The sequence below is a fragment of the Bufo bufo genome, chromosome 1, assembly GCF_905171765.1.
Source record: "Bufo bufo chromosome 1, aBufBuf1.1, whole genome shotgun sequence".
Taxonomy (NCBI): Eukaryota; Metazoa; Chordata; class Amphibia; order Anura; family Bufonidae; genus Bufo; species Bufo bufo.
Window position 1 is genome coordinate 768,151,566 of NC_053389.1, and position 23,645 is coordinate 768,175,210.

At 47.8% G+C, this 23,645-nt stretch overlaps 1 protein-coding gene across 1 annotated transcript in view; it reads left to right on the forward strand.

The window, feature by feature from the left end:
* Nucleotides 1-23,645, forward strand: part of ADAM9 (ADAM metallopeptidase domain 9) — a 111,122-nt gene that overhangs the window by 61,393 nt on the left and 26,084 nt on the right. The window contains exons 5-7 of the mRNA XM_040414752.1: nt 9,025-9,101; nt 11,010-11,199; nt 19,368-19,433. Of these exons, the coding sequence (XP_040270686.1) occupies nt 9,025-9,101; nt 11,010-11,199; nt 19,368-19,433 (333 nt within the window). The remainder of the gene's footprint in view (nt 1-9,024; nt 9,102-11,009; nt 11,200-19,367; nt 19,434-23,645) is intronic.

Below are 23,645 nucleotides of genomic sequence, written 5' to 3' on the forward strand. Positions count from 1 at the left end.
TGATGATTTTTATTTTTTATTTTTTTTTTCTTACAAAGTCTCATATTCCACTAACTTGTGACAAAAAATAAAAAGTTCTATGAACTCACTATGCCCATCACGAAATACCTTGGGGTCTCTTCTTTCCAAAATGGGGTCACTTGTGCGGTAGTTATACTGCCCTGGCATTCTAGGGGCCCAAATGTGTGGTAAGGAGTTTGAAATCAAATTCTGTAAAAAATGACCAGTGAAATCCGAAAGGTGCTCTTTGGAATATGGGCCCCTTTGCCCACCTAGGCTGCAAAAAAGTGTCACACATCTGGTATCTCTGTATTCAGGAGAAGTTGAGGAATGTGTTTTGGTGTGTCTTTTTACATATACCCATGCTGGGTGAGAGAAATATCTTGGCAAAAGACAACTTTTCCCATTTTTTTATACAAAGTTGGCATTTGACCAAGATATTTATCTCACCCAGCATGGGTATATGTAAAAAGACACCCCAAAACACATTTCTCAACTTCTCCTGAATACAGAGATACCAGATGTGTGACACTTTTTTGCAGCCTAGGTGGGCAAAGGGGCCCATATTCCAAAGAGCACCTTTCGGATTTCACTGGTCAGTTTTTACAGAATTTGATTTCAAACTCCTTACCACACATTTGGGCCCCTAGAATGCCAGGGCAGTATAACTACCCCACAAGTGACCCCATTTTGGAAAGAAGAGACCCCAAGGTATTCGCTGATGGGCATAGTGAGTTCATGGAAGTTTTTATTTTTTGTCACAAGTTAGTGGAATATGAGACTTTGTAAGAAAAAAATAAAAATAAAAAAAATCATCATTTTCCACTAACTTGTGTCAAAAAAAAAAAAAAATTCTAGGAACTCGCTATGCCCATCAGCGAATACCTTAGGGTGTCTTCTTTCCAAAATGGGGTCACTTGTGGGGTAGTTATACTGCCCTGGCATTTTCCAGGGGCCCAAATGTGTGGTAAGTAGGTAAATGACCTGTGAAATCCGAAAGGTGCTCTTTGGAATGTGGGCCCCTTTGCCCACCTAGGCTGCAAAAAAGTGTCACACATCTGGTATCGCCGTATTCAGGAGAAGTTGGGGAATGTGTTTTGGGGTGTCATTTTACATATACCCATGCTGGGTGAGAGAAATATCTTGGCAAAAGACAACTTTTCCCATTTTTTGGGAAAAGTTGGCATTTGACCAAGATATTTATCTCACCCAGCATGGGTATATGCAAAATGACACCCCAAAACACATTCCCCAACTTCTCCTGAATACGGAGATACCACATGTGACACTTTTTTGCAGCCTAGGTGGGCAAAGGGGCCCAAATTCCTTTTAGGAGGGCATTTTTAGACATTTGGATACCAGACTTCTTCTCACGCTTTGGGGCCCCTAAAATGCCAGGGCAGTATAAATACCCCACATGTGACCCCATTTTGGAAAGAAGACACCCCAAGGTATTCAATGAGAGGCATGGCGAGTTCATAGAAAAAAAAAAATTTTGGCACAAGTTAGCGGAAATGGATTTTTTTGATTTTTTTCTCACAAAGTCTCCCTTTCCGCTAACTTGGGACAAAAATTTCAATCTTTCATGGACTCAATATGCCCCTCAGCGAATACCTTGGGGTGTCTTCTTTCCAAAATGGTGTTATTTGTAAGGGTGTTTCTACTGCCCTGGCATTTGAGGGTCTCCGCAATCATTACATGTATGCCCAGCATTAGGAGTTTCTGCTATTCTCCTTATATTGAGCATACGGGTAATGAGATTTTTTTTTTCCGTTCAGCCTCTGGGCTGAAAGAAAAAAATGAACGGCACAGATTTCTTCATTCGCATCGATCAATGTGGATGAAAAAATCTCTGCCAAAAAAAGAAAAAGGAGGGGAAAGGCGTCTGCCAGGACATAGGAGCTCCGCCCAACATCCATACCCACTTAGCTCGTATGCCCTGGCAAACCAGATTTCTCCATTCACATCAATCGATGTGGATGAATAAATCATTGCCGGGATTTTTTTTTTTATATATACAAAGTGTTTGCCAAAGTATATGAACACCGCCACCTCCTCAGCTCATATGCCTCGGCAAACGTATCTTTTACTGCAGAGGAGAAATCTCGTCTTGCAGCGCCGCTTACACCGACTTGCGTGTAATCTGACAGCAGCGCAATGCTTCTGTCCGAATGCACATCAGTGCTGCAGCTAGTCGATCGGTTGGTCCACCTGAAAGGTAAAAAAAACAAAACAAAAAAGAAAAAACCAGGCCGCAACACAATAATTTTATTAACTTTGGAAGAGAACATCTAAACTTTAACTTTTTGAACTGAACATTAACCTTTTTGCTTACTGGTGTTTTTTTTTTTTGTTTTTTTTTTTTTTTACCTTTTATAGAACAAACCTCTCCTTCCCCATGGGACAATGTGCAAAGATGTGGCGAAGTGCGTTATGCACTTTATCCCAGGTGAAAGGAGAGGTTTGCAGCAGCTGTGAGTGAATGGGCCCTAATAGCCCTGTGTGCCTGTCCTGGTGAGATGTGATCCCTATGCTAGGTGTACCTGTGTGTGGTACTTCCGGAAACACTCTCCATAGCATAGGGCAGGGTGGTCAGGACAGTCAGGACAGAAATAGCGGCTGTCATGCCTTCTTCCACTCCTGCTACAGACACAACATTTTTTTCGGGGTGGCGGTTGGGTTGAGGTACCAGCAACGACACTGGGGAAATGTCGCTCGTGTAGACGGCTAACTACACTGGTGGATGGGGCCACGGAACCTCCTGGATAAATGAGGTTCTCGATGATCTCTTCCTGGAATTTGAGGAAGGATCCTGTTCTCCCAGCCTTACTGTAGAGAACAAAACTATTATAGGCAGCCAATTGAATTAAATATACAGACACCTTCTTATACCAGCGTCTGGTTCTGCGGGAAACTAAATAGGGAGCCAACATCTGGTCATTGAAGTCCACCCCTCCCATGAGCGCATTATAGTCGTGGACTGAGAGGGGCTTTTCAATGACACGGGTTGCCCTTTCAATTTGGATTGTCGTGTCTGCGTGAATGGAGGAGAGCATGTAAACGTCACGCTTGTCTCTCCATTTCACCACGAGCAGTTCTTCGTTACACAAGGCAGCCCTCTGCCCCCTTGCAAGACGGGTGGTTACAAGCCGTTGGGGGAAGCCCACGCGACTAGTTCGCGCGGTGCCACAGGCGCAAATCCGTTCTAGAAACAAATGCCTAAAGAGGGCCACACTTGTGTAAAAATTATCCACATAAAGATGGTACCCCTTGCCGAATAAGGGTGACACCAAGTCCCAGACTGTCTTCCCACTGCTCCCCAGGTAGTCAGGGCAACCGACCGGCTCCAGGGTCTGATCTTTTCCCTCATAGATCCGAAATTTGTGGGTATAGCCTGTGGCCCTTTCACAGAGCTTATACAATTTGACCCCATACCGGGCACGGTTGCTTGGGATGTATTGTTTGAAGCCAAGGCGCCCGGTAAAATGTATTAGGGACTCGTCTACGCAGATGTTTTGCTCGGGGGTATACAAATCTGCAAATTTCTGGTTGAAATGGTCTATGAGGGGCCGAATTTTGTGGAGCCGGTCAAAAGCTGGGTGGCCTCTGGGACGGGAGGTGGTGTTGTCGCTAAAATCCAGGAAACGCAGGATGGTCTCAAATCGTGTCCTGGACATAGCAGCAGAGAACATGGGCATGTGATGAATTGGGTTCGTGGACCAATATGACCGCAATTCATGCTTTTTAGTTAGACCCATGTTGAGGAGAAGGCCCAGAAAAATTTTAAGTTCGGAAACTTGGACTGGTTTCCACCGGAAAGACTGGGCATAAGAGCTTCCCGGGTTGGTGGATATAAATTGTGTGGCATACCGGTTTGTCTCTGCCACGACTAAGTCCAAGAGCTCCGCAGTCAAGAACAGCTCAAAAAATCCCAGGGCCGAACCGATTTGAGCCGTCTCAACCCGAACTCCAGACTGGGCGGTGAAAGGGGGAACTACAGGTGCGGCTGAAGTTGGTGACTGCCAATCAGGGTTTGCCAGCACCTCAGGGATTCTAGGGGCTCTACGGGCCTGTCTGCGCGGTGGCTGCGACGGGGTAACTACTGCACGTGCCACCGTACCAGCTTCAACTGCCCTTCTGGTGCTCGCCACGTCACCATGTTGTACGGCAGTGCTGGTACTAGGTCCAGGGAGGGCTGCGCTGCTGGTGTATGCCTCACCACGTGATCCGGCAGCGACAGCCCCACTCTGCTGCTCTTGAAGCGGATCCTGCACAACCTGTGGTCTAGCGACATGGGGCCGGGTACGCCTGGTGCTGCCAGGGACCTCCACCTCCTCGTCCGACCTTTTGGTCAGAGAGCCACTGCTTTCCACAGGTTCATATTCTGACCCGCTAGATTCGTCAGATGAGGGTTCCCATTCCTCATCCGACTGGGTCAGAATCCTGTAGGCCTCTTCAGAAGAATACCCCCTGTTTGACATTTTGGACTACTAAATTTAGGGGTATTCCCTGAGACTACCCAAGAAAAAAAGCAAGCCTGTCTTACAAAGGGGAGGCTAGCGAAGTACCGGAAGCCGCTGCGGTTGATAAAAAATATCAAAACTGATTTTTTTTATCGCCGCAGTGCGTGTAAAATGAATGTGCAGTGATCAAAAAACAATTTTTTTTTTTTGTCACTGCGGTGGGGCGGGCGTGGCTGAACGCTCGTGTGGGCGACCGATCAGGCCTGATCGGGCAAACACTGCGTTTTGGGTGGAGGGCGAGCTAAGGTGACACTAATACTATTATAGATCTGACCGTGATCAGTTTTGATCACTTACAGATACTATAAAAGTACAAATGCTGATTAGCGATACGCTAATCAGCGAATAAGTGACTGCGGTGCGGTGGGCTGGGCGCTAACTGACGCTAAACTACCTAACCAAGGGGCCTAAACTATCCTAAAACCTAACAGCCAATACTAGTGGAAAAAAAAAGTGACAGTTTATACTGATCACTTTTTGTCTTTCACTAAGTGATTGACAGGGGGCGATCAAGGGGTTAATTAGGATGATGGGGGTGATGGAGGGTGATCTGGGGCTAAGGTGAAGTGTTTGGTGTACTCACAGTGATCTCTGCTGGATCCAACCGACGAAAAGGACCAGCAGAGGAGCAGAGAAGCCATATAACAGATCATATTTACTAATATGATCTGTTATCTGGCTTCTGATTTGATTTTTTGAAAATCGCCAGCCTTCCAGCCAATGATCGTGGCTGGCAGGCTGGTGACGAAATACTTCTTTAACTCTTGCCTGCCCGCGATGCGCATGCGCGGGCCGGCAATGCACGAAATCTCGCGTCTCGTGAGAGGATGCACCGGCGCGTCCACCCAGAACAACAGGACCGCCGCAAAGACGCAATCCTGCGTACGGCGGTCCTGAGGAGGTTAAAGGGGTTGTCTCACTTCAGTAAGTGACATTTATCATGTAGAGAAAGTTAATACAAGACACTTACTAATGTATTGTGATTGTCAATATTGCTTCCTTTGCTGGCTGGATTCATTTTGCCATGACATTATGCACTGCTCGTTTCCATGGTTACATACCACCCTGCAATCCATCAGTGGTGGTCGTGCCGCACCTGAGGGGTTAATTGCCGCGGATCGCAGCGCCCTGTCATAGAAGTCGGGTGTCGGCTATGTGATTCTGCCGCCGGCACCCGCCTCCTGTATTTGTATTAATGGTTTAAAAACATTGGCAGTGTGCCCCCAACCCCCCCCCCCCCCCAGTATGAAATCATTGGTGGTGCAGTGCGCCCCCAAACCCCCCCCCCCCCCCCCAGTATTAAATCATTGGTGGCGCGGTGCGCTCCCAACCCCCTCAGTATAAATCATTGGTGGCAGTAGCCACAGGGTCCCCTCCTCTCCTCCTCATTGGTGGTGCAGTGGCAGCTTCTGATCGGAGCCCCAGCAGTGTAATCCTGGGGCTCCGATCGGTTACCATGGCAGCCAGGACGCCACTGAAGCCTTGGCTGCCTGCCATGGTAATCTCCCTGCTGCTGTGTGTACTATGCACAGGGCAGCAGGGAGAGTGAAGTCCTATTCACCCTGATAGAGCTCCATAGGGTGAATAGGACAAGGGTTCTTCTAGACCCTAAGGGGGGTAATAATTATTAAATAAAAAGTAAAAAAAAAAAAAGTGTAAATCGCCCCCTTTCCCAGCTTTACATATAAAATATATAAACAATAAATAAACATATTACATATCGCCACGTCTGAAAAGTCGAAACTATTACAATATTAGAAAATATAGGATTGGACTGTTCAATTATGGGCCGGACGTTCCATAAAATAGGGAATGCACGTGTTTTTTGTTGTTTTTTTTGTGTTTTTTTGTTTTTTCGCATGGTATCGAAATCAAATCAAAATTTGGGTATTGTGACGACCCTAGTCGTAACCATGGAAACAAGCAGTGTATAATGTGATGGAAAAATGAATCCAGCCAGCAAAGGAAGCAATATGGAGAATCACAATACATCAGTAAGTGTCTTGTATTAACTTTCTCTACATGATAAATGCCACTTACTGAAGTGAGAGGACCCCTTTAAGACTTCTTAAAGTGTCTGATTGGCGGGGTCTGACCACTGGGACCACCCCTGATTGAGAGAATTGGGGCCTAGTCCCATAGAGCTGAACGGAGCAGCAGCATGTGTGCGTGACCGCCGGTTCTTTCAGTGGCAGATAATAGGCCCCCGTTTTTGTGATCGGCGGGGACCTCAAAGGTTGGACCCCCACCAGACACTTATCCTAGAGTTGTTGTCTCATTGGGACAACTTATTTAGGCTACCTTCACACGACCATAAGTGTTTTTCGGTCTGCAAAGTATGGATACTGGCTGCGTGCACGTCTCATCGCGGTGACTTCAATATGTCCGTGGTCTGCTTGTTGTGGCGAAGTATAGGACGTGTCCTATTCTTTGTGTCATGGCCGCACGGATGCGGAAGCACATGGAAGGTCCTCGGGGCATGCATCATTCGCACAGCCGGTATCCGTGTTTTATGGATCCGCGGTTTGCCAGCCGCAAAACACTTTAAGAGCTTTAAGTGCATGTGGTGCTTGATGGAGACCCCTGGACCCTTGGCTGTAGGGGTTCTGGTCCTGCAGCTCAGAGGAAAAGAGCTTTAGATGCAGTACTCCACTGCATGGATGACGCTGTGCAGGTCACCGCAGTGAACGGTCTACATGGCTCCATCGACCACCACATTACGGTCGTCTTCTCCTCAGTGGGGGTTGCACTGTATTGAATACCACCGTGAAGGTGGTGCCCCTAACACTTTGCTAATCAGTGGGATTCCCAGGAGTTGGGCCCGCACAGATCGCACATCAATGACTTTAGGTCAGTGTAGTATCCCAGAGTCCAGTTCAGTTTGCAGCTCATTCAGACATTACCAGGAGGAATAACAGAGTAATGATACAATACAAAGTTCTTAGAAAAACATGTTCTAGCGTTGATTTTTGGGAAACGTTGCTGTGCACTAGTGAATATATGTCCGTTTGGCGGTCCAATCCATATATTTAAAGGGGCTGTATATTTTGGTGGGCCCTTCTGTGAATCGATTGGGTGTCCAAATGGATATGCAACCTTTTCTGCCCCGCACTGTGAGATGACAGACGTGTACTTCCTTCCAGACGTGTTATTTGACGGCCGTGTACATCCTGAGTCCATTAACGGTTTTACGATCTGGTACATTGTGTGCCGCCCATACGTCCTGTTGTCAGAGACGCAGCAGGAACTGGTACAAGGGAAGGGAATAATGCGGATCACTGGTCAGATGAGCGCGCGTCCTGGAGGGTGACTGTGCGAGAACGGTTCCTTCCATATCGGCCGCCTGATTCAGCTGTCATAGGAGTCGTTTCGGGGGAAGTCCTGCCAGGACAATCTCGTGATATGTCGTAGGCACGTGTTAGATAGTTGTCATATCGGTGCAGATGATGATCTCAGGCCACCAGAATGAGAGGCTCCTTTGGCACTGCTCAGAGATTGCTGTTACTGGGAATGGGACACCATTCTGTGCGATCTGTGCGCCACCGCAGGAGGAACTAAGCATTACACAGTGTCCTTTTAAATCAGTGCTTCATCAGTGTAAGGGCTCATGCACACGATCATCGCAGTATTTTTTGCAGTCCGAAAATTGCGGATCCACAAAACACGGATACCTGCCATGTGTGTTCTGCATTTTGCGGAAAGGAACGTCCTGCCCTCTGTAGAACTGTCCTATCCTTGTCCGTAAAACTAACAAGAATAGGACATGTTCAGTTATTTTTTGTGGGTCCCTGAAATGGACATCTGGATGAGAACAGCACACGATGTGCTGTCCGCATCTTTTGCGGCTCCATTGAAGTGAATAGGTCCACATCCGAGCCACAATGCGGATCGGGTGCCCGCCAAAAATACGTTTGGGTGCATGAGCCCTAATACAGGAAGGAAAGGTCCCACTCTGGCCAAGAGATGAGTATCTTAAAAGGGCCAACTCAGAATTCTCTATTGGGATATATGAATGAGGTGTTTTTTTTTTTTAACGGACAGCTGCTTTAGTTCTTAATCATTGTCCTCTTTTAAAGGGGTTTTCCTTTTGGAAAGGTCATCAGTATCTGATCGATGGGGGCCTGGGGGGGTCTGACACTAGGGACCCCTGCCGATCAGCGGCCTTCTCTCGGCTTTTCCTAGGCCATCACATTCTTCTGTCATATGGCCTCGGCGCAGCTGACCCCCATAGAAGTCAATGGGGCTGAGCTGCGATACCAAGCACAGCCACTGTACAGTGTATGGCGCTGTGCTTGTTTGAGATGTGAGAAGGCCACGGCGCTACCGCGAACACCGGTTGCCTCTCAAACAGCTGATCGGCAGGGTTCCTATCCAGAGGATAGTTAAAAATCCCCTGTAATGTCCGTTTCTATTTCCTATCTGTGTTTGTGAGATGAGGAATGGTTGATGTCCATGTGCCTGTTCTGCAGTCATCTTATTCCACTTCTTTATATACCTCCAGGACCTGTGCCATTATCAGGGCTATGCAGAAGGATATCCTGAGTCCCGGGTAGCCATCAGCACCTGCTCAGGTCTAAGGTAACCATCTTCTTAATTCTTTATGTGACCAGGCTTACCGCGAACCAGTTGTCGGGCAGGAGCTTTCGAAAGGGGACCTACCACTCAATAAATAAGGGTATTGAAGAAGGGAGATGAAGGAGGCAGCCCTGTCCTGTGGGTCTTAGAGGGGTGTTCCCACCTGTGAATGTCATGGTGGCGGTCTAACTCTAGGATCCTTACTAATCCATTGAACGAAGGCACCAGGGTCCTTTAACCTTTTCTTTAGAGGTGAATTGGGCACTTGTAGCTCCCTGCCCATAGGGTTGCCGGGGGCTTTGGTGTGCAGGGAAAATCTGTAAATTAGAAGTGGAAGCCCCCTTTAAGCACCTTTATTACCTCATTTCAAGTTTACATTTTTCTACCTTTTTAAAAAAAAAATATATATATATTTTTTTTGCCTGCACTCAGGCGACTGTATTGTACAATATTCCGTAACTTACAACACTGCCCATTATTCTGTGAGTGAAATCTCTACCTCTAGGTTCTTGCACATGGGTGGAGGTTTCCTACAGAATTTTGGGTGAGGTCCTCAATTTCTAGGCAAAATGCCTAATAAAAAAAATTTCTTATTTTTTTAAATCATTCTGCTAGCAGTAACCGAAGCTGTAACAGGAAAGCGACCATAAGCATGCTGCCATGTGACAATCGGGCATCATGTGAAATTACGTTTTGAAACACCCCAGTCAGCCCAAAAACATTATGTATCTGGGCGACCCTCGCTCCTGGCGGGGAGAAAAAACTCACCCCAATGATCATTAGGATTGCTCAGAGTCATAATGATAATTGCCCAGTTTTATATTTTAGGGAGGAAGAATGGCAACCATAGTGGGTTATATGTTTTATAAGTGACATTGCAGCTGCAAAAAATTGCCCAGTTTATTTAAGCCGCATCCCAGCACTGCTGCTCCCCCTCCCCTCTCACAGCATGCATCTCACGCACAGGCTGCAGCATCATCCCCCTCCTCTCCCACATTTACTATGTCACCAGAAACAATTATTTTAGTGATTAAGGAGGTTTCTGAACATTTACAGATAAAGGGGATCTACAGGCTGCTGGAAGGTGAAGATGTCACTTGCCATCTTAAAGGGGTTGTCCCATTAAGTCAACTTTACTCCTTTCCACAGGATATGTGTCTGATGCTCGCCAATTGAATGGAACATGTCTAACACTCCATGCAAGTCTATGGAACTGATGGCTTGTCTATCTTCTCCAGCCCAATAGAGTTAAATGAAGCGGTAGCGCACATGCATGGTTGTCGTTTCATTTAGATTGTGGAGCACAGGCCCCTGTTCTCGTGATTGGTGGGGGCATCAGCGTTCGTACCCGCGCCGATCAGACACTTATCTCCTGTGGATATGAAATAAGTTTCTTAATTGGGCAATCCCTTTAGTAAGAAATCTGTACTATTTTTTTTATAAGAAAAAAACAACTATAAGACCCCCAAAAGTGAAGTAAAGGCATGGAGTGTTCTACAATAAACCAACCAAAACAATACTTGTTCACCTGTCTGCTCTCCCCCATTCCATTTCCAGTTCTCCCTGCTGTTCTTCTTCCAGTGCTGCAGCGTTGATACCCCCAACTACCTCACATAATTGCTGCAGCCAGTCATTGTCTTCAGCAGTCATGTTGTTTGGAAGCCGAGCACATCATCTCTGCAGAGAAAAAATGCTTCCGCATAGTCCCTGACCCCACGTGACCGCATAGGTCAGTGAATGGCAGAAGGTTGGACAGGTATTTTAGAAAACTCCCCCTTTACTTAAATTTTTGGTAACCCCTTTAATGTGGGAATAACCCCTTAAACAGTCAATAAGCTTTATTCACTTAAATCCGGAAGACGACTGGTAGTGTGCAGATATTAACGCGAAGATCATCTCTGTCTGTACCAGAGGCCTACTACACCTGAGTAACGGAAGCTATGGCATTGAGCCTCTGCAGTCTTCTTCCAACTTTGAACACCTCATTTATCGACTTGAAGATGTGAAGCAGGAGCCAATGGTGTGCGGCGTATCCAGTCCTGAAGAAGGACCCGAGAGTGAGAACAGCCACCCGCCCAGCATGTTTCATCTACTCCGCCGGGTAAGCAGTAAACTGGGTGACATCATTACACTTCCTACTGGGGTTGTCAAGCAACATTTCTAAAATCGTGGGTGCCATCATTACACGTCCTACAAGAGTTGGCTCAAGAATCCTGAATGGCAAACCTGTTCATGTCTTCGTTGATACAGAGATGTAAGGCTGCATACCTAGGTACCTTTGCCATCAAGGATCCTCAGAAATTCAAGAGATACAGCCTCTTGGATTTATAATGGCGGCCATATTGATTGTCACCCAGTTTTTTTCAGAAACAGATACGAGATGAAAGATAAAGGCTATGTACACCTTTGGGGGTCCATTTTTTTAAAAATTATTGCAGTGTACTTATTTTGAGCTAAAATTCAGTTTTTCAGTTGGTCTTTATTAACAATATGGAATCCTTTTTTGTGTCCAGAGCTGACATGCTGTAGTAGCTGCCTGTGGATTTTCTGTCTGTCTTTTCCGTCATCTGTGGAGCAGACAGACTCCTTTTCTCATCTGTCTCATTGGGGGGACACAGGCTTTGACCATGGGTATAGCTGTTGCCGCTAGGAGGCGGACACTAAGCACACAAAGGTTAAGCTCCTCCTCCTTCAGCTATACCCTTCCTACAGGGATTAGGCTAAATCAGTTTTAGCTTAGTGTCTGTAGGAGGCAGACCTTCCTGCGTGCAGGTCTGCTAGTTTACTAATTTTGTCTCTTTTTTTTTTTCCTTCTAGTGGGAAGCTTCAGGCAGTCTTTTAAACAGCCTGCACTCCCAACCAGGAGACGGGAGGCCAGGGGGTCACGCAAACCCCCTGCTCGTTCCTGCTCTCCGGAAGAAAAGGAGGACCAGAGGTTCCTGTAAAAACCTCTTTCTCCCGCCAGCAATCGCATCACCACGGCCGTCCCAGCGAAAGTCCCCTCTGTTTCCATTGTAGCGTCCATCACCAAGGGGTTGCACACCGAAGGTGGTGATCCGGCTGAAGCCAGGGGGGCAGAAGACAGGTGAGTAGGAGACTGCCCAAAGTGCCCCACTCCAGTTCCCTCTCCTCCCCATGTGTGATGGTCCCCATGTGGTCGCCGTGTACCATGGGCAGTAATAAGAGCCTTTTAAATGTTAAATGGCACCTGGTGCTGCTCCTGTTGTGTGGCCGACCCGCCTCTGTGTTGAGGATATCGCCGCTTCCACAGGGCCGCCGGGGCCATTGGTTATTGAGGCCACGGCTTCTTTTAGGGGCTACTACTGGGGGCGTCCGTTTCCACGTCTGCGTCCTCCTAAACGCACCTGGAAGAGGAGGGGGCGGAGCTTCTTCCTGAGCACCACTTCTTGGTCAGCGCATCGGTTCTGGGGCAACCATAGCCATTGGTAATTGAGGCCCTGGCTTCTGTGCAGCCGGCTCCTGCAGGGCCCTCCCCCGCGGCTTATTTTTCCCTGGCCGGCGTCTGAGGTCGGCCGGGGATGCCGACGGGTGTTCCGGTGGGGGGGGGCGGGGCCAGAGATGATGGGTGGGCGCTGAGAGCCGGCATCATTTTTGGGGTGGGGCTTGTGTTCGCCCCGCCCCCACGCCAACAGCAGAGCAGAGGGAGAGTGGGCTCCGTCCACTTCCGGGATTTAAAGCACCTGGCGGGACGCTGATGGTGCTTGTTGCTTGGAGGGACACAGGCTGGGTGAGTGTTGTTTGTCCCTTCTTACAGGCCTAACCTTTCCCTTTTTTCTCATTGGGGTGCCAGGGGTGTCATTATGTCTGAACCCAGGCCCCAGGTCCAGAAGCAGGCCGTCTCTTTGGTGCGTCAATTTGCCTGTGTGTCACTGCCCAAGCAGCGGAAGAACCGGAATGGGTGCAGGATGTCTCCAATACCAACAAAGCTATTGTGTATATATTGGGGCGTTTGTTGGCAAAGCAGTCCTCTGACCGGTCCGACTCGGGATCACTGAGCGCTTGCCCATTGCGGCCGTCCCACAAAACGGACCAGAACATCCTCCCCCAAACAGTGTCTGTGTCTCCCCTTTCCTCGGCCTCTTCTCCTCCTTCTAGAGAGTCTCACTCCGACGTGTCCTCAGTTGAAGAGGCATGTTCCGAGGAGAGAGGGTCAGATGAGGATGTTGTCTCACCAGAGGGTCAGTCTTCCAAACTGTCCTCCATGGTGGACAATTTAATTACGGCAGTTATTGAGACGTTGCAAGTTGAGGATCCAGCTCCGTCATCTGCCAGCGTGGGTTTTTCCTTTAGGAAGTCCCATCCTTCACACAAGTGTTTCCCCAGCCACCAGGAGTTTGATTCCTCTCTCTCCAAGGAGTGGCATTTCACTGATAGACATTTCATGTTGCCAAAACGCTTGAACGTCCTTTATCCGTTTCCGGAGTATTTGACTAAGAAATGGTCGGCTCCACGTGTAGTGGACCTGCCGGTTTCCCGCTTGGCTAAACATACTACCTTGCCAATGGCGGATTGGGCTTCTTTTTCTGATATCAAAGATAAGAAGCTGGAAGCGTTTGCAAAATCTGCCTTTGAAGCAGTGGGCACAGCGATGCAGCCGGTGTTTGCCTCAACATGGGTGAGCAAGGCTATGGGAGAGTGGGCAAGTAATTTACGTCAGCGTCTCGACTCTGGAGTCCCCTCGGGGGAACTTGCAGATGTGGCCCTGCAGCTTTCTCATGCCATTGCATATATTTGTGAAGCATCTTTGGTTGCGGCTAGGTTTATGACTCGCTCGTCAGCCCTGTTGGTGGCTATTCACCGTACCCTATGGCTCTCCTGCTGGGCAGCAGATAATGCTTCAAAGCGGACCCTGACGGCTCTCCCCTTTACCGGCGGGAGACTTTTTAGTAAGCGCCTGGGTGAGATCATTTCGGACGCTACAGGTGGCAAGAGAACAGGCGGTCTAATAGGTCAAAAAAGCGGAAGCCTTTTTTTTTTCGTCCCTTTCAGAGTTTTTCCAGCCCCAAGAGGGTGTCCGACAAGTTGGCCACGGATCGGAAGCGCAAACCTCATTCAAGCCGTGTCCTGCCTGGCATTTCCGTCAACAGGGCTCCAAGTCCTTTAACACTAAGAACTCCGCTGCATGACGGGCAGTCCCCGGCGCCCTCTGTTCGGGTGGGTGGCCGGCTTCATGTGTTTCGACATGTTTGGCTGGCTCACGTCTCAGATGCATGGGTGAGGGAGGTCATTGCAGAGGGCTACAAGCTGGATTTTAAGTCCTACACTCCGTCCCGTTTTTTTCAGTCATCTCCTCCGGCCTCTCCCGCAGCCACAGATTCTTTTTTTTCTGGCAAGTCGCACGCTGCTGCAGCAAGGTGTGGTTGTTCCGGTTCCTGCGCAAGACCTTTTTCGGGGGTTTTACTCCAATCTCTTTGTGGCTCCCAAAAAAGAGGGGACGGTCCTTCCCATTCTAGACCTCAAGGCGCTCAACCGATTCCTTTGCGTTCGCAGATTCTGGATGGAGTCACTGAGGTCGGTCATTGCGTCCATGGAACCGGGAGAGTACCTGTCCTCGATAGACATCAAGGACGCTTATCTTCACGTGCCCATATGCGTCAGTCATCAAAGGTTTCTCCGGTTCGCAGCGGGTCCATTTCACTACCAATTTTTAGTCCTCCCGTTCTGCCTGGCCACGGCTCCCAGGGTCATTATGAAGGTTCTGGCAGCAGTCATGGCCCTGCTCCATGCCAGGGGGATCGTGGCGATCCCTTACTTAGACGACATCCTGGTGAAGGGTCCATCGTTCCGGGTGACGTGGACAGCTTGAACATTGTTCTAGACCCCCTGGAGCGCTTCGGATGGATCCTGAATCGCAGCGGTTGACTTATCTGGGCATGGTACTGGACACTTCTCAGGCCAAGGTGTTCTTGCCTCCGGCAAAACTATCCGCTCTCCATCTTCATATTCTCCCCTTGTTGTGGCCAGCTCCGGTTCCTACTCGTTACTGCATGCGGGCTCTGGGGCACATGGTCTGTTCCTTCAAAGCAGTTCACTACACTCAATTCCATACCAGAACGCTTCAGCGAGCCATTCTGTCCAGCTGGGATTGCTCCCCAGCCTCCTTGGATCGGCCAGTGCATCTCCATGCCCCAGTGTGCCGGGGATGTCTCTCCAATGTTGAGGTTGGGTCGCTCGTTCCTGCCTCTCCGTTGGAAGGTATTAACAACGGACGCAAGCCTCAGGGGTTGGGGCGTTGGGGAGTGGGAGTGAAATCTCTCTGTTCAAGGGTTATGGTCACGCGAGGAGCGCTCCCTTCCAATCAATGTTCTGGAGTTGAGGGCGATTCGTCTCTCTCTGCGACATTGGGCCAACCATCTCAGGGGTTGTCCGGTGAGGGTGCAGTCCGACAACTCCACGGCGGTAGCATGCATCAATCACCAGGGTGGCACCCGGATCTTGGCAGTCATGGCGGAGACGGCCCTGATTCTCAGCTGCGCGGAGAAACATGTTCTGGCACTGTCGGCAGTTCACATACCCGGCGTCGACAACTGGATCGCAGACTTCCTCACCCGGAGGGTCTCGATCTCGGCGAGTGGGCTCTTCACCCAAAGGTCCTTCGGGCCATCTGCGAGAGGTGGGGTCGTCCGGATGTGGATCTCATGGCTTTAATGTTCAACAACAAGGTCGAGGACTTCGTTGCGCTGTCCAGGGACTCCATGGCCGACGAACCTTGGCGTCTTCCGCTTCGGGGACAATCTTCCACCCGAATTTAGGGTCGCTACATTTAACGGCATGGCTGTTGAAGCCGCCGTACTGACAGCTCGTGGGTTTTCGGATGCGGTGGTCCAGACCATGATTCGGGCCAGGAAGCCATCGTCTACTAGAATCTACCACCGGACCTGGAAGTCCTACTTTAGTTGGTGCGAGCGGCGACAGCTGTCTCCCGTACGCTTTTCTTTGCCACGACTTTTGGCTTTCCTGCAGTCGGGCATGGACTTAGGGGTGGCTCTCAGCTCCCTCAAAGGGCAAGTGTCGGCTTGCTCCATTCTTTTTTAGCAAAATTTAGCTTCGCTTTCGGCGGTTCAGACTTTTCTGCAAGGGGGTGGCGCATGCTGCACCCTCTTTCAGTCCTCCATCTGAACCTTTGCAGCAGGTGTCGCTGTGCTTCATGTTTTATAATGTGGCTTTTTTGGTTGCAATTACTTCTATCCGTAGAGTGTCAGAACTCGCGGCTCTGTCATGTCGGTCTCCATTTCTGATCCTCCATCAGGATAAGGTGGTCCTTCGCCCTGTGCAGTCCTTCGTGCCGAAGATGGTGTTGGAATTCCATCTAAATGAGGAGATTATTCTCCCTTCATTTTGTCCGGACCCTGCTCATCCTCGGGAGCAGTTGCTCCATACCCTGGATTTGGTATGAGCCGTTCGAGTCTATCTGTCCCAGACGGCATCTTTCAGGCGGACGGATTCCCTGTTCGTGATTCCAGCGGCAACAGCTATACCCATGGTCAAGCCTGTCCACACCCAATGAACGGAAGAGAAAGAGATTTTACGGTAAGTACAAAAATCTAGTTATCTCTGCTCTCTGACATTATAAACATTCATTATAGCTCAGTTCTTATCTTACTGATAAGAATGGGGCTTAAATAAGTGTTTATGACCTCTCCGTAATTTAGAGATAAGATTCATTAGAGAAAGTACCAGTCACACAGCTAGAGTGTTAACCCTTTGTGACAGAATGGCTCAATATTTTTAATAAAGGCCAATTGAAAATATGATTTTTAGCCAAAAATGCAATCATAAACAAAAATTGCCTCAAAAGATGTACATAGCCTTTTAAGGGAACCTGTCATCAATGTTATGCTGATCTCACTGAGGGCAGCATAAAGTAGTGACAGAAATGCTGATCTTAGCGGTGTGTCACTTATGAGCTAATAGTAAGTGGTTGCTGAGAACCAGGATCATAATCCTTGCAGCCCAGGCCTGGAAAAGAGTCAAATCTACCTGAGAAGAGTCCTGGTTATTGATAGTCTCCTGCTCTCCCGCCCATCTGCTGATGATTGGCAGTTCTCTCCTAGAGAAAAAGGGAGAAAACTAGGTAGGAGACTGTCAGTCATCAGCAGGTGGGCAGGAGAGCAGGAGATCATGAATAACCATGACTCTTCTCAGGTGGCCGTGACTCTTTACCAGGCCCAGTCTGCAATGGTTGTGATGTTGGTTCTCGGCAGCCATTTACTTTTAAATAACAGACCGCTGAAATCAACTCGCCTCTCTCTACTTTATGCTGCCTTTAGTATGGGCAGCATAAAGTTAATGACAGGTTCCCCTTAAAGATTTTTTTTTGCCAAATAAAGTAATCTCAATAACAAGATAGCTGCTGTTCTCCATAGGGCTTCTTCACACATTCTCATTTTATGGTTTTTTTAAATTCTAGTTATATATTTTTTTTATATTAAAATAGTATTTCATGGAGTGACATGAAACCAGGCACAGTGCCTTGTAGGTCTAGCTCACCTGAAAGTAATGATGCATTTCACTTTTTCTGGAGAAAAAGTGCTTTCAGCTCTTATGCAAATGAGCAGTTAAGTGCACCGAGGGTGGACCAAAGCCACTCTGTGCACTCTTGCTTCCCCTACTTCCTCTGCCAACCCTTCCCTCTCCTTGATTGACAGGACCAGGCGAGATGTCTATGCAGGAATTTGGTCCTGTCAATCAAGAAGGATAGGGGGGGGCTGGCAGAGGAAGTAGGAGGAGCAACTGTGCACAGAATTGCTTGGCCTTGCCCTTTGTGGCCTTAACTGCTCATTTGCATATAGGATTGTTGCTGCAGTGGTGATCTGTCCATCATAGAGAAGAACTCTGTAAGTCTTTGAAAGGCTACCTGCACATGGCATGGATTTGTATATGTATATGCAGGAAATGCAATAAAAACACATAAAGCATCGCTATTTATAGCTTTTTTTTGCGTTTCTCTTTGTTTATGCCATTTTTACGGTAGCTTTTGGTGCGCATTTTCTGTTAATAACCCCATTGAAGTCTATAAGGAAAACCTCTATACGCTAGTTGTGGAGCCACACAATCCATTGACAGGCTCCAGATTATAAAGTCCACAATGCTGGTCAATTTCTGCGCGGTCTAAATGTGCAATGTGTACATGAGATTTAGCAAATCTCATTTCGCTGCGGGTTTTCTGCACGGCAATCAGCACGGGAAAACCAAGCGTACTCTGCACCATGTGCAGGTAGCCTACCCCCCAGCCTGTGATATACCGTATTTTCCGGCGTATAAGACGACTTTCTAACACTAGAAATCCTTTTCAAAAGTCGGGGGTCGTCTTATACGCCGGGTATACTCAGATCCGATGGTATATTCTAACCCCCAGGTGTTCCCATGGTGACGGGGACGCTTGCCTGGGGGTTAGAATATACAGGGCCCCGCTGCTCACAGGAGTATACATTTATTAACTGTAATCCGTAACTTTAACTTTAAATCAGCGCTCATCTCTTTACTAGGGTACCTTACTCTCGGCTCCGGTAACAGGCAGTGCGGGTGGCGCTCACTTACTGATGTCCCGTGCCTGCTCCTCCCACTAGGCGGCGCAGGCGCGTGACGTCAGTGAGTGAGCGCCGCCCGCACTGCCTGTTACCAGAGCTGAGAGTAAGGTACCCTAGTAAAGAGATGAGCGCTGATTTAAAGTTAAAGTTACGGATTACAGTTTATAAATGTATACTCCTCTGAGCGTCGGGAGGGGGATCTGTGGATGGCACTGTTATGGGGAGGGGGATCTGTGGGTGGCACTGTTATGGGGAGGGGGATCTGTGGGTGGCACTGTTATGGGGAGGGGGATCTGTGGGTGGCACTCTTATGGGGAGGGGGATCTGTGGATGGCCCTCTTATGGGGAGGGGGATCTGTGGATGGCACTGTTATAGGGAGGGGGATCTGTGGATGACACATATAGCATAAGATGCTATAAAGAGTCATCCATAGCCCCCCCCCCCCCCCCATAGCAGTGTCATCCACTGATCCCCCTCCCCATAACAATGCCATCCACAGATCACCCTCCCATAACAGTGCCATTCACAGATCCCCCTCCTCATAACAGTGCCACCCACAGATCCCAGTCAGTTCCCTGGACTGGAGAAGATCGTCTTGAAGACAGGGAGAGCTGGACCCTATATTTTAAATGGAAAAGTTGGGGGTCGTCTTATACACCAGAAAATACGGTATGTGCACCCATATAATAGTCTTCTATGTTGTCCTGTTGTGTTTAGAAGAAGCGGGCGGTCCTTCCCCAGACCAGATATGTGGAACTGTTCCTGGTGGTGGACAAGGAAAGGGTAAGTCATGGATGGTAACTCTACAGTGTGCCTCTTTTTGAAAAAAATTAAAAACAAAAAACAACCAAGTGTACCCCAATACAATTACTACTGACCACCTCTGTTACCTGCATTACCCGTATTTCATACGAGCTATTTTTTGGCATACAACGCAGTGGATGGGTGGGATCATTGTGTCTGGGAACCATGGTAACGCACCCCTGCTGTCCTATTAGTACACACAAAACCTGTCCTCATCACATCACACAGCAGGACGAGTTACTTCACAACACTGAGGTAAAGAGCTGCCTCATCCTCTTCTCTGCTTGTCAGGGATTATGATCCTGAATACAGATGATAAGATCTTTAGCTGAATCTCTGTGGTAATGGAGTCCATGAGGAGACCTGAAGTACAGAGAGGACTGACAGGACAGGCTGTGGAAATGAAGACTGCATACAAGTACTGCTGCTCATTAGCCGCATCCCCACCTCCTCTTTGTACTTTGTCTCCTCATTATCTCCATTCCTACAGAGATTCAGCTGAAGATCTTATCAGCTGTATTCAGGATCATAATCCCTGACAAGTAGAGCAGAGAGGAGGATGAAGCAGCTCTTTAGCTCAGTGTTGTGAAGTACTGTAACTTGTCCTGCTGTGTGATTAGGACAGGTTTTGTGTGTATTAAAGGGTTTCTATCACTTCGTATGACATATTTAGGTGTCAGACACTAGCGATCCGCTAGTGTCTGCTCTAACAAACCATCCTAATATGATAGGTTTTGGGGCAGCCGTTTTGCTAAAATAACAACTTATATCTATATGCTAATGAGCCTCTAGGTGCTATGGGGGCGTCATTAGCACCTAGAGGCTCCGTCTACCTTCATAAACTGCCGCCGCCCAGCGCGTCCCTCCAGCCCGCCCATCTCTTGCTGAATGCGATCCTCTCCGTGCGCGTCTCTGTTCTGCGCATGCGCAGTGAATGTCTGACCGCTTCCCGGCTCAGACATATCCACTGCGCCTGCGCCGATGACATCATAGTGCTCTGAGGAACAGGCACAGTGGAGATGTCTGAGCAGGGAAGCGGTCAAACATTCACTGCGCATGCGCAGAACAGAGACGCGCACGGAGAGGATCGCATTCAGCAGGAGATGGGCGGGCTGGAGGGACGCTCTGGGCGGCGACAGTTTATGAAGGTAGACGGAGCCTCTAGGTGCTAATGACGCCCCCATAGCACCTAGAGGCTCATTAGCATATAGATATAAGTTGTTATTTTAGCAAAACGGCTGCCCCAAAACCTATTATATTAGGATGGTTTGTTAGAGCAGACACTAGCGGATCGCTAGTGTCTGACACCTAAATATGTCATACGAAGTGATAGAAACCCTTTAATAGGACAGCGGCCATTTTATTTCTCCTAATGATTGCTCCCCAGACAAAGCGAGCCATTAAATAAGTAGTAAAAGGTATTTGGAATATATTTATAATAAAGAAATATTTAAGTATTTTCATTTGATCAATTCCCGGAGAATCCCTTTAAGGCTACTTTCACACTAGCGTTTTAGTTTTCCGGTATTGAGATCCATCATAGGGGCTCAATACCGGAAAAAAAACGCTTCCGTTTTGTCGCCATTCATTGTGAATGGTGCAAAACTGAACTGAACATAACGGAATGCTCCAAAATTTATTCTGTACCGTTTAGTTTGCTTTCCGTCCTGGCATGCGGAGCAAGACGTCAATGGAGGATGGATCAGTTTTCTATTGTGTCAGAGAAAACGGATCAGACACAATACTGATCCGATCAGAAAACGGATCTGACTCAATAGAAAACTGATCCGTCCTCCATTGACGTTTAATGGAGTTCATGACGGATCCGTCTTGGCTATGTTACAGATAATACAATCTGATCCGTACATAACTGATGCAGGCGGTTGTATTATCAGTAACGGAAGCGTTTTGCTGAACCCTGCCGGATCCAGTAAAAACGCTCGTGTGAAAGTAGCCAAAGTGTAAAGGAGGGGTCAGAATGGAATAAAAAAAAAAATCGATATTCACCTCACTGATCCGATGCTTCCCGATTCCCCACTGGTGTCTGCTTCCCAGTCCCACTTGCCACACAGGAAATGAACGGTCAGCCAATCACTGGCTGGAGCAAAAGTCCTGCCTCAAACATTGATTGGCCAAGCAGGACCAGTGATACCCAGGAAGCGTCAGTATCTCTTATTTTGTTCAGCCCATCCCTTTAATGAGTCATGTAAGGGAGCTCAACTATCCAAATTCTATGCTGATTGGCTTCATGGTCCATACTTGTGGGGGTGGGAGCTCCTGGTTTTCTGTTACATATATATCTCCAAATCCTCTCTAGGAATTTGGCTCAAATGCTTCACCAAAAAGCACTTGAACTGCCTCCCATTGTTGCCACGACATGTCCTTTCTTGGCGCAGTGTCCTGACGATTGCTGCTGAAAACTGCCGCCGGCGTCTTCTCGTAGTTTAGTTTCATTCAGTGGGGCTAAACCAGAAGAAGGTCCCGTGGCATTCTTACATAGCAGTGGAATCAAATAATAAGATGTTGACTACCTCATACAGGTGGTCACCATACTGAAGGCAGTAGCTAGATAGTTTGAAAGCCCCAGGTGGAGAGGTGACCCTGGGCTGCCTAATCACTGTTGATGGGATCCTACTGGTTGATGGCACTTTCAATCCTTGGCCGCACTCACTTCTGTTTCTTTGGGCCTTCTATCTTAAAGGGGTTGGCTCGGCTATTTCTGTCAGCCCCATAGAAGTGAATGGAGCGGTAGCCATGCTTGCGCACTGCGCTTACCATTCATTTCAGAAGGACTGTCGAACCACTGTCAAGCCGCCTCCTTCTGGAAGTGGCTCCCTTTGAGTCAAAGTCTGAGGAGCAAGCACTCCCTGAAGCAGCTGTCCACGGATGGATCTTTGGCTTGGCTATTTACCCTTGTCATGTTTCAATGCTTGATAACAAGTCAGAATTTGATTCCTACGGAGCCACTTCCAGAAGGTGGCGCTACAGCAGATGGTTCTCTTTCAGTGGGAGATAACTCTTTGCATGTTATTTTCCCATGGTGCATTGCCAGCACTCTGCCTAGATTAAGCAAACAACAAAGAATTTGTATAATTCCATTCAGATGTCCATGCGGTTATGACGAGGAGAACATGACACATTCTACATGATTTTTCTTCGCTGTGTGTGCACTTTTACACATTTGTCATAAGGTTTTCTGGCACGGTGTAGTGCCTTTATGTAGGGGTCTCCTTTCTAGAGGAACCAACCTTAGATTGTTGAGCTCCCACAGATTTGTGAGTGGCTCGCCGTGCCAATGCTGGAGCACAGACGGGTTCTCCTGAAGCCACAGGTAAGCGTGAGCAATCGCTTCTGAGCCTTGCATCTGCTTGTATGGACTAGAGGGTTGGCGCATAGGTTGGAGAGCACTTTCCAGTTGTAGAGGTTTTGTGTTATATGCAGTACTGGTTTTTGGTTTGTAGCCCTTGGGGACCGAAAGGACACTTTCAGTATATGAAATCTGGAAGTAAATAGCCCTTCTTTACTAGTAACAGCCGCTGGGTGATCCATCTGTTCTCTGAACTACAGAGCATTGTATGAACTTTTGGAAACCTCACCGAAGAGTCCAGAAAACCCAACCTTTGGCTTTACTTCAGCGCATGACACAACACAAAACCGTACAATATTTCACAGGATCTGTGAGGGATGACTAACCCCAGTATTAACTGTTAGGTCACATCAATGTTTGATCAGAACCTTTAAGAGGAATCTCCAATTATATGAAAATGATAGCTATATTCTCGTACATAGAAGCAGTATTATAGTAGTTATATTCTTGTACATAGGGGCAGTATTGTAGTAGTTATATTCTTGTACATAGAAGCAGTATTATAGTAGTTATATTCTTGTACATAGGAGCAGTATTATAGCAGTTATATTCTTGTACATAGGGGCAGTATTATAGTAGTTCTATTCTTGTACATAGGAGGCAGTATTATAGTAGTTATATTCTTGTACATAGGAGGCAGTATTATAGCAGTTATATTCTTGTACATAGGGGCAGTAGTATAGTAGTTATATTCTTGTACATAGGGGCAGTATTATAGTAGTTATATTCTCGTACATAGAAGCAGTATTATAGCAGTTATATTCTTGTAAGGGCAGTATTGTAGTAGTTATATTCTTGTACATAGGGGCAGTATTATAGTAGTT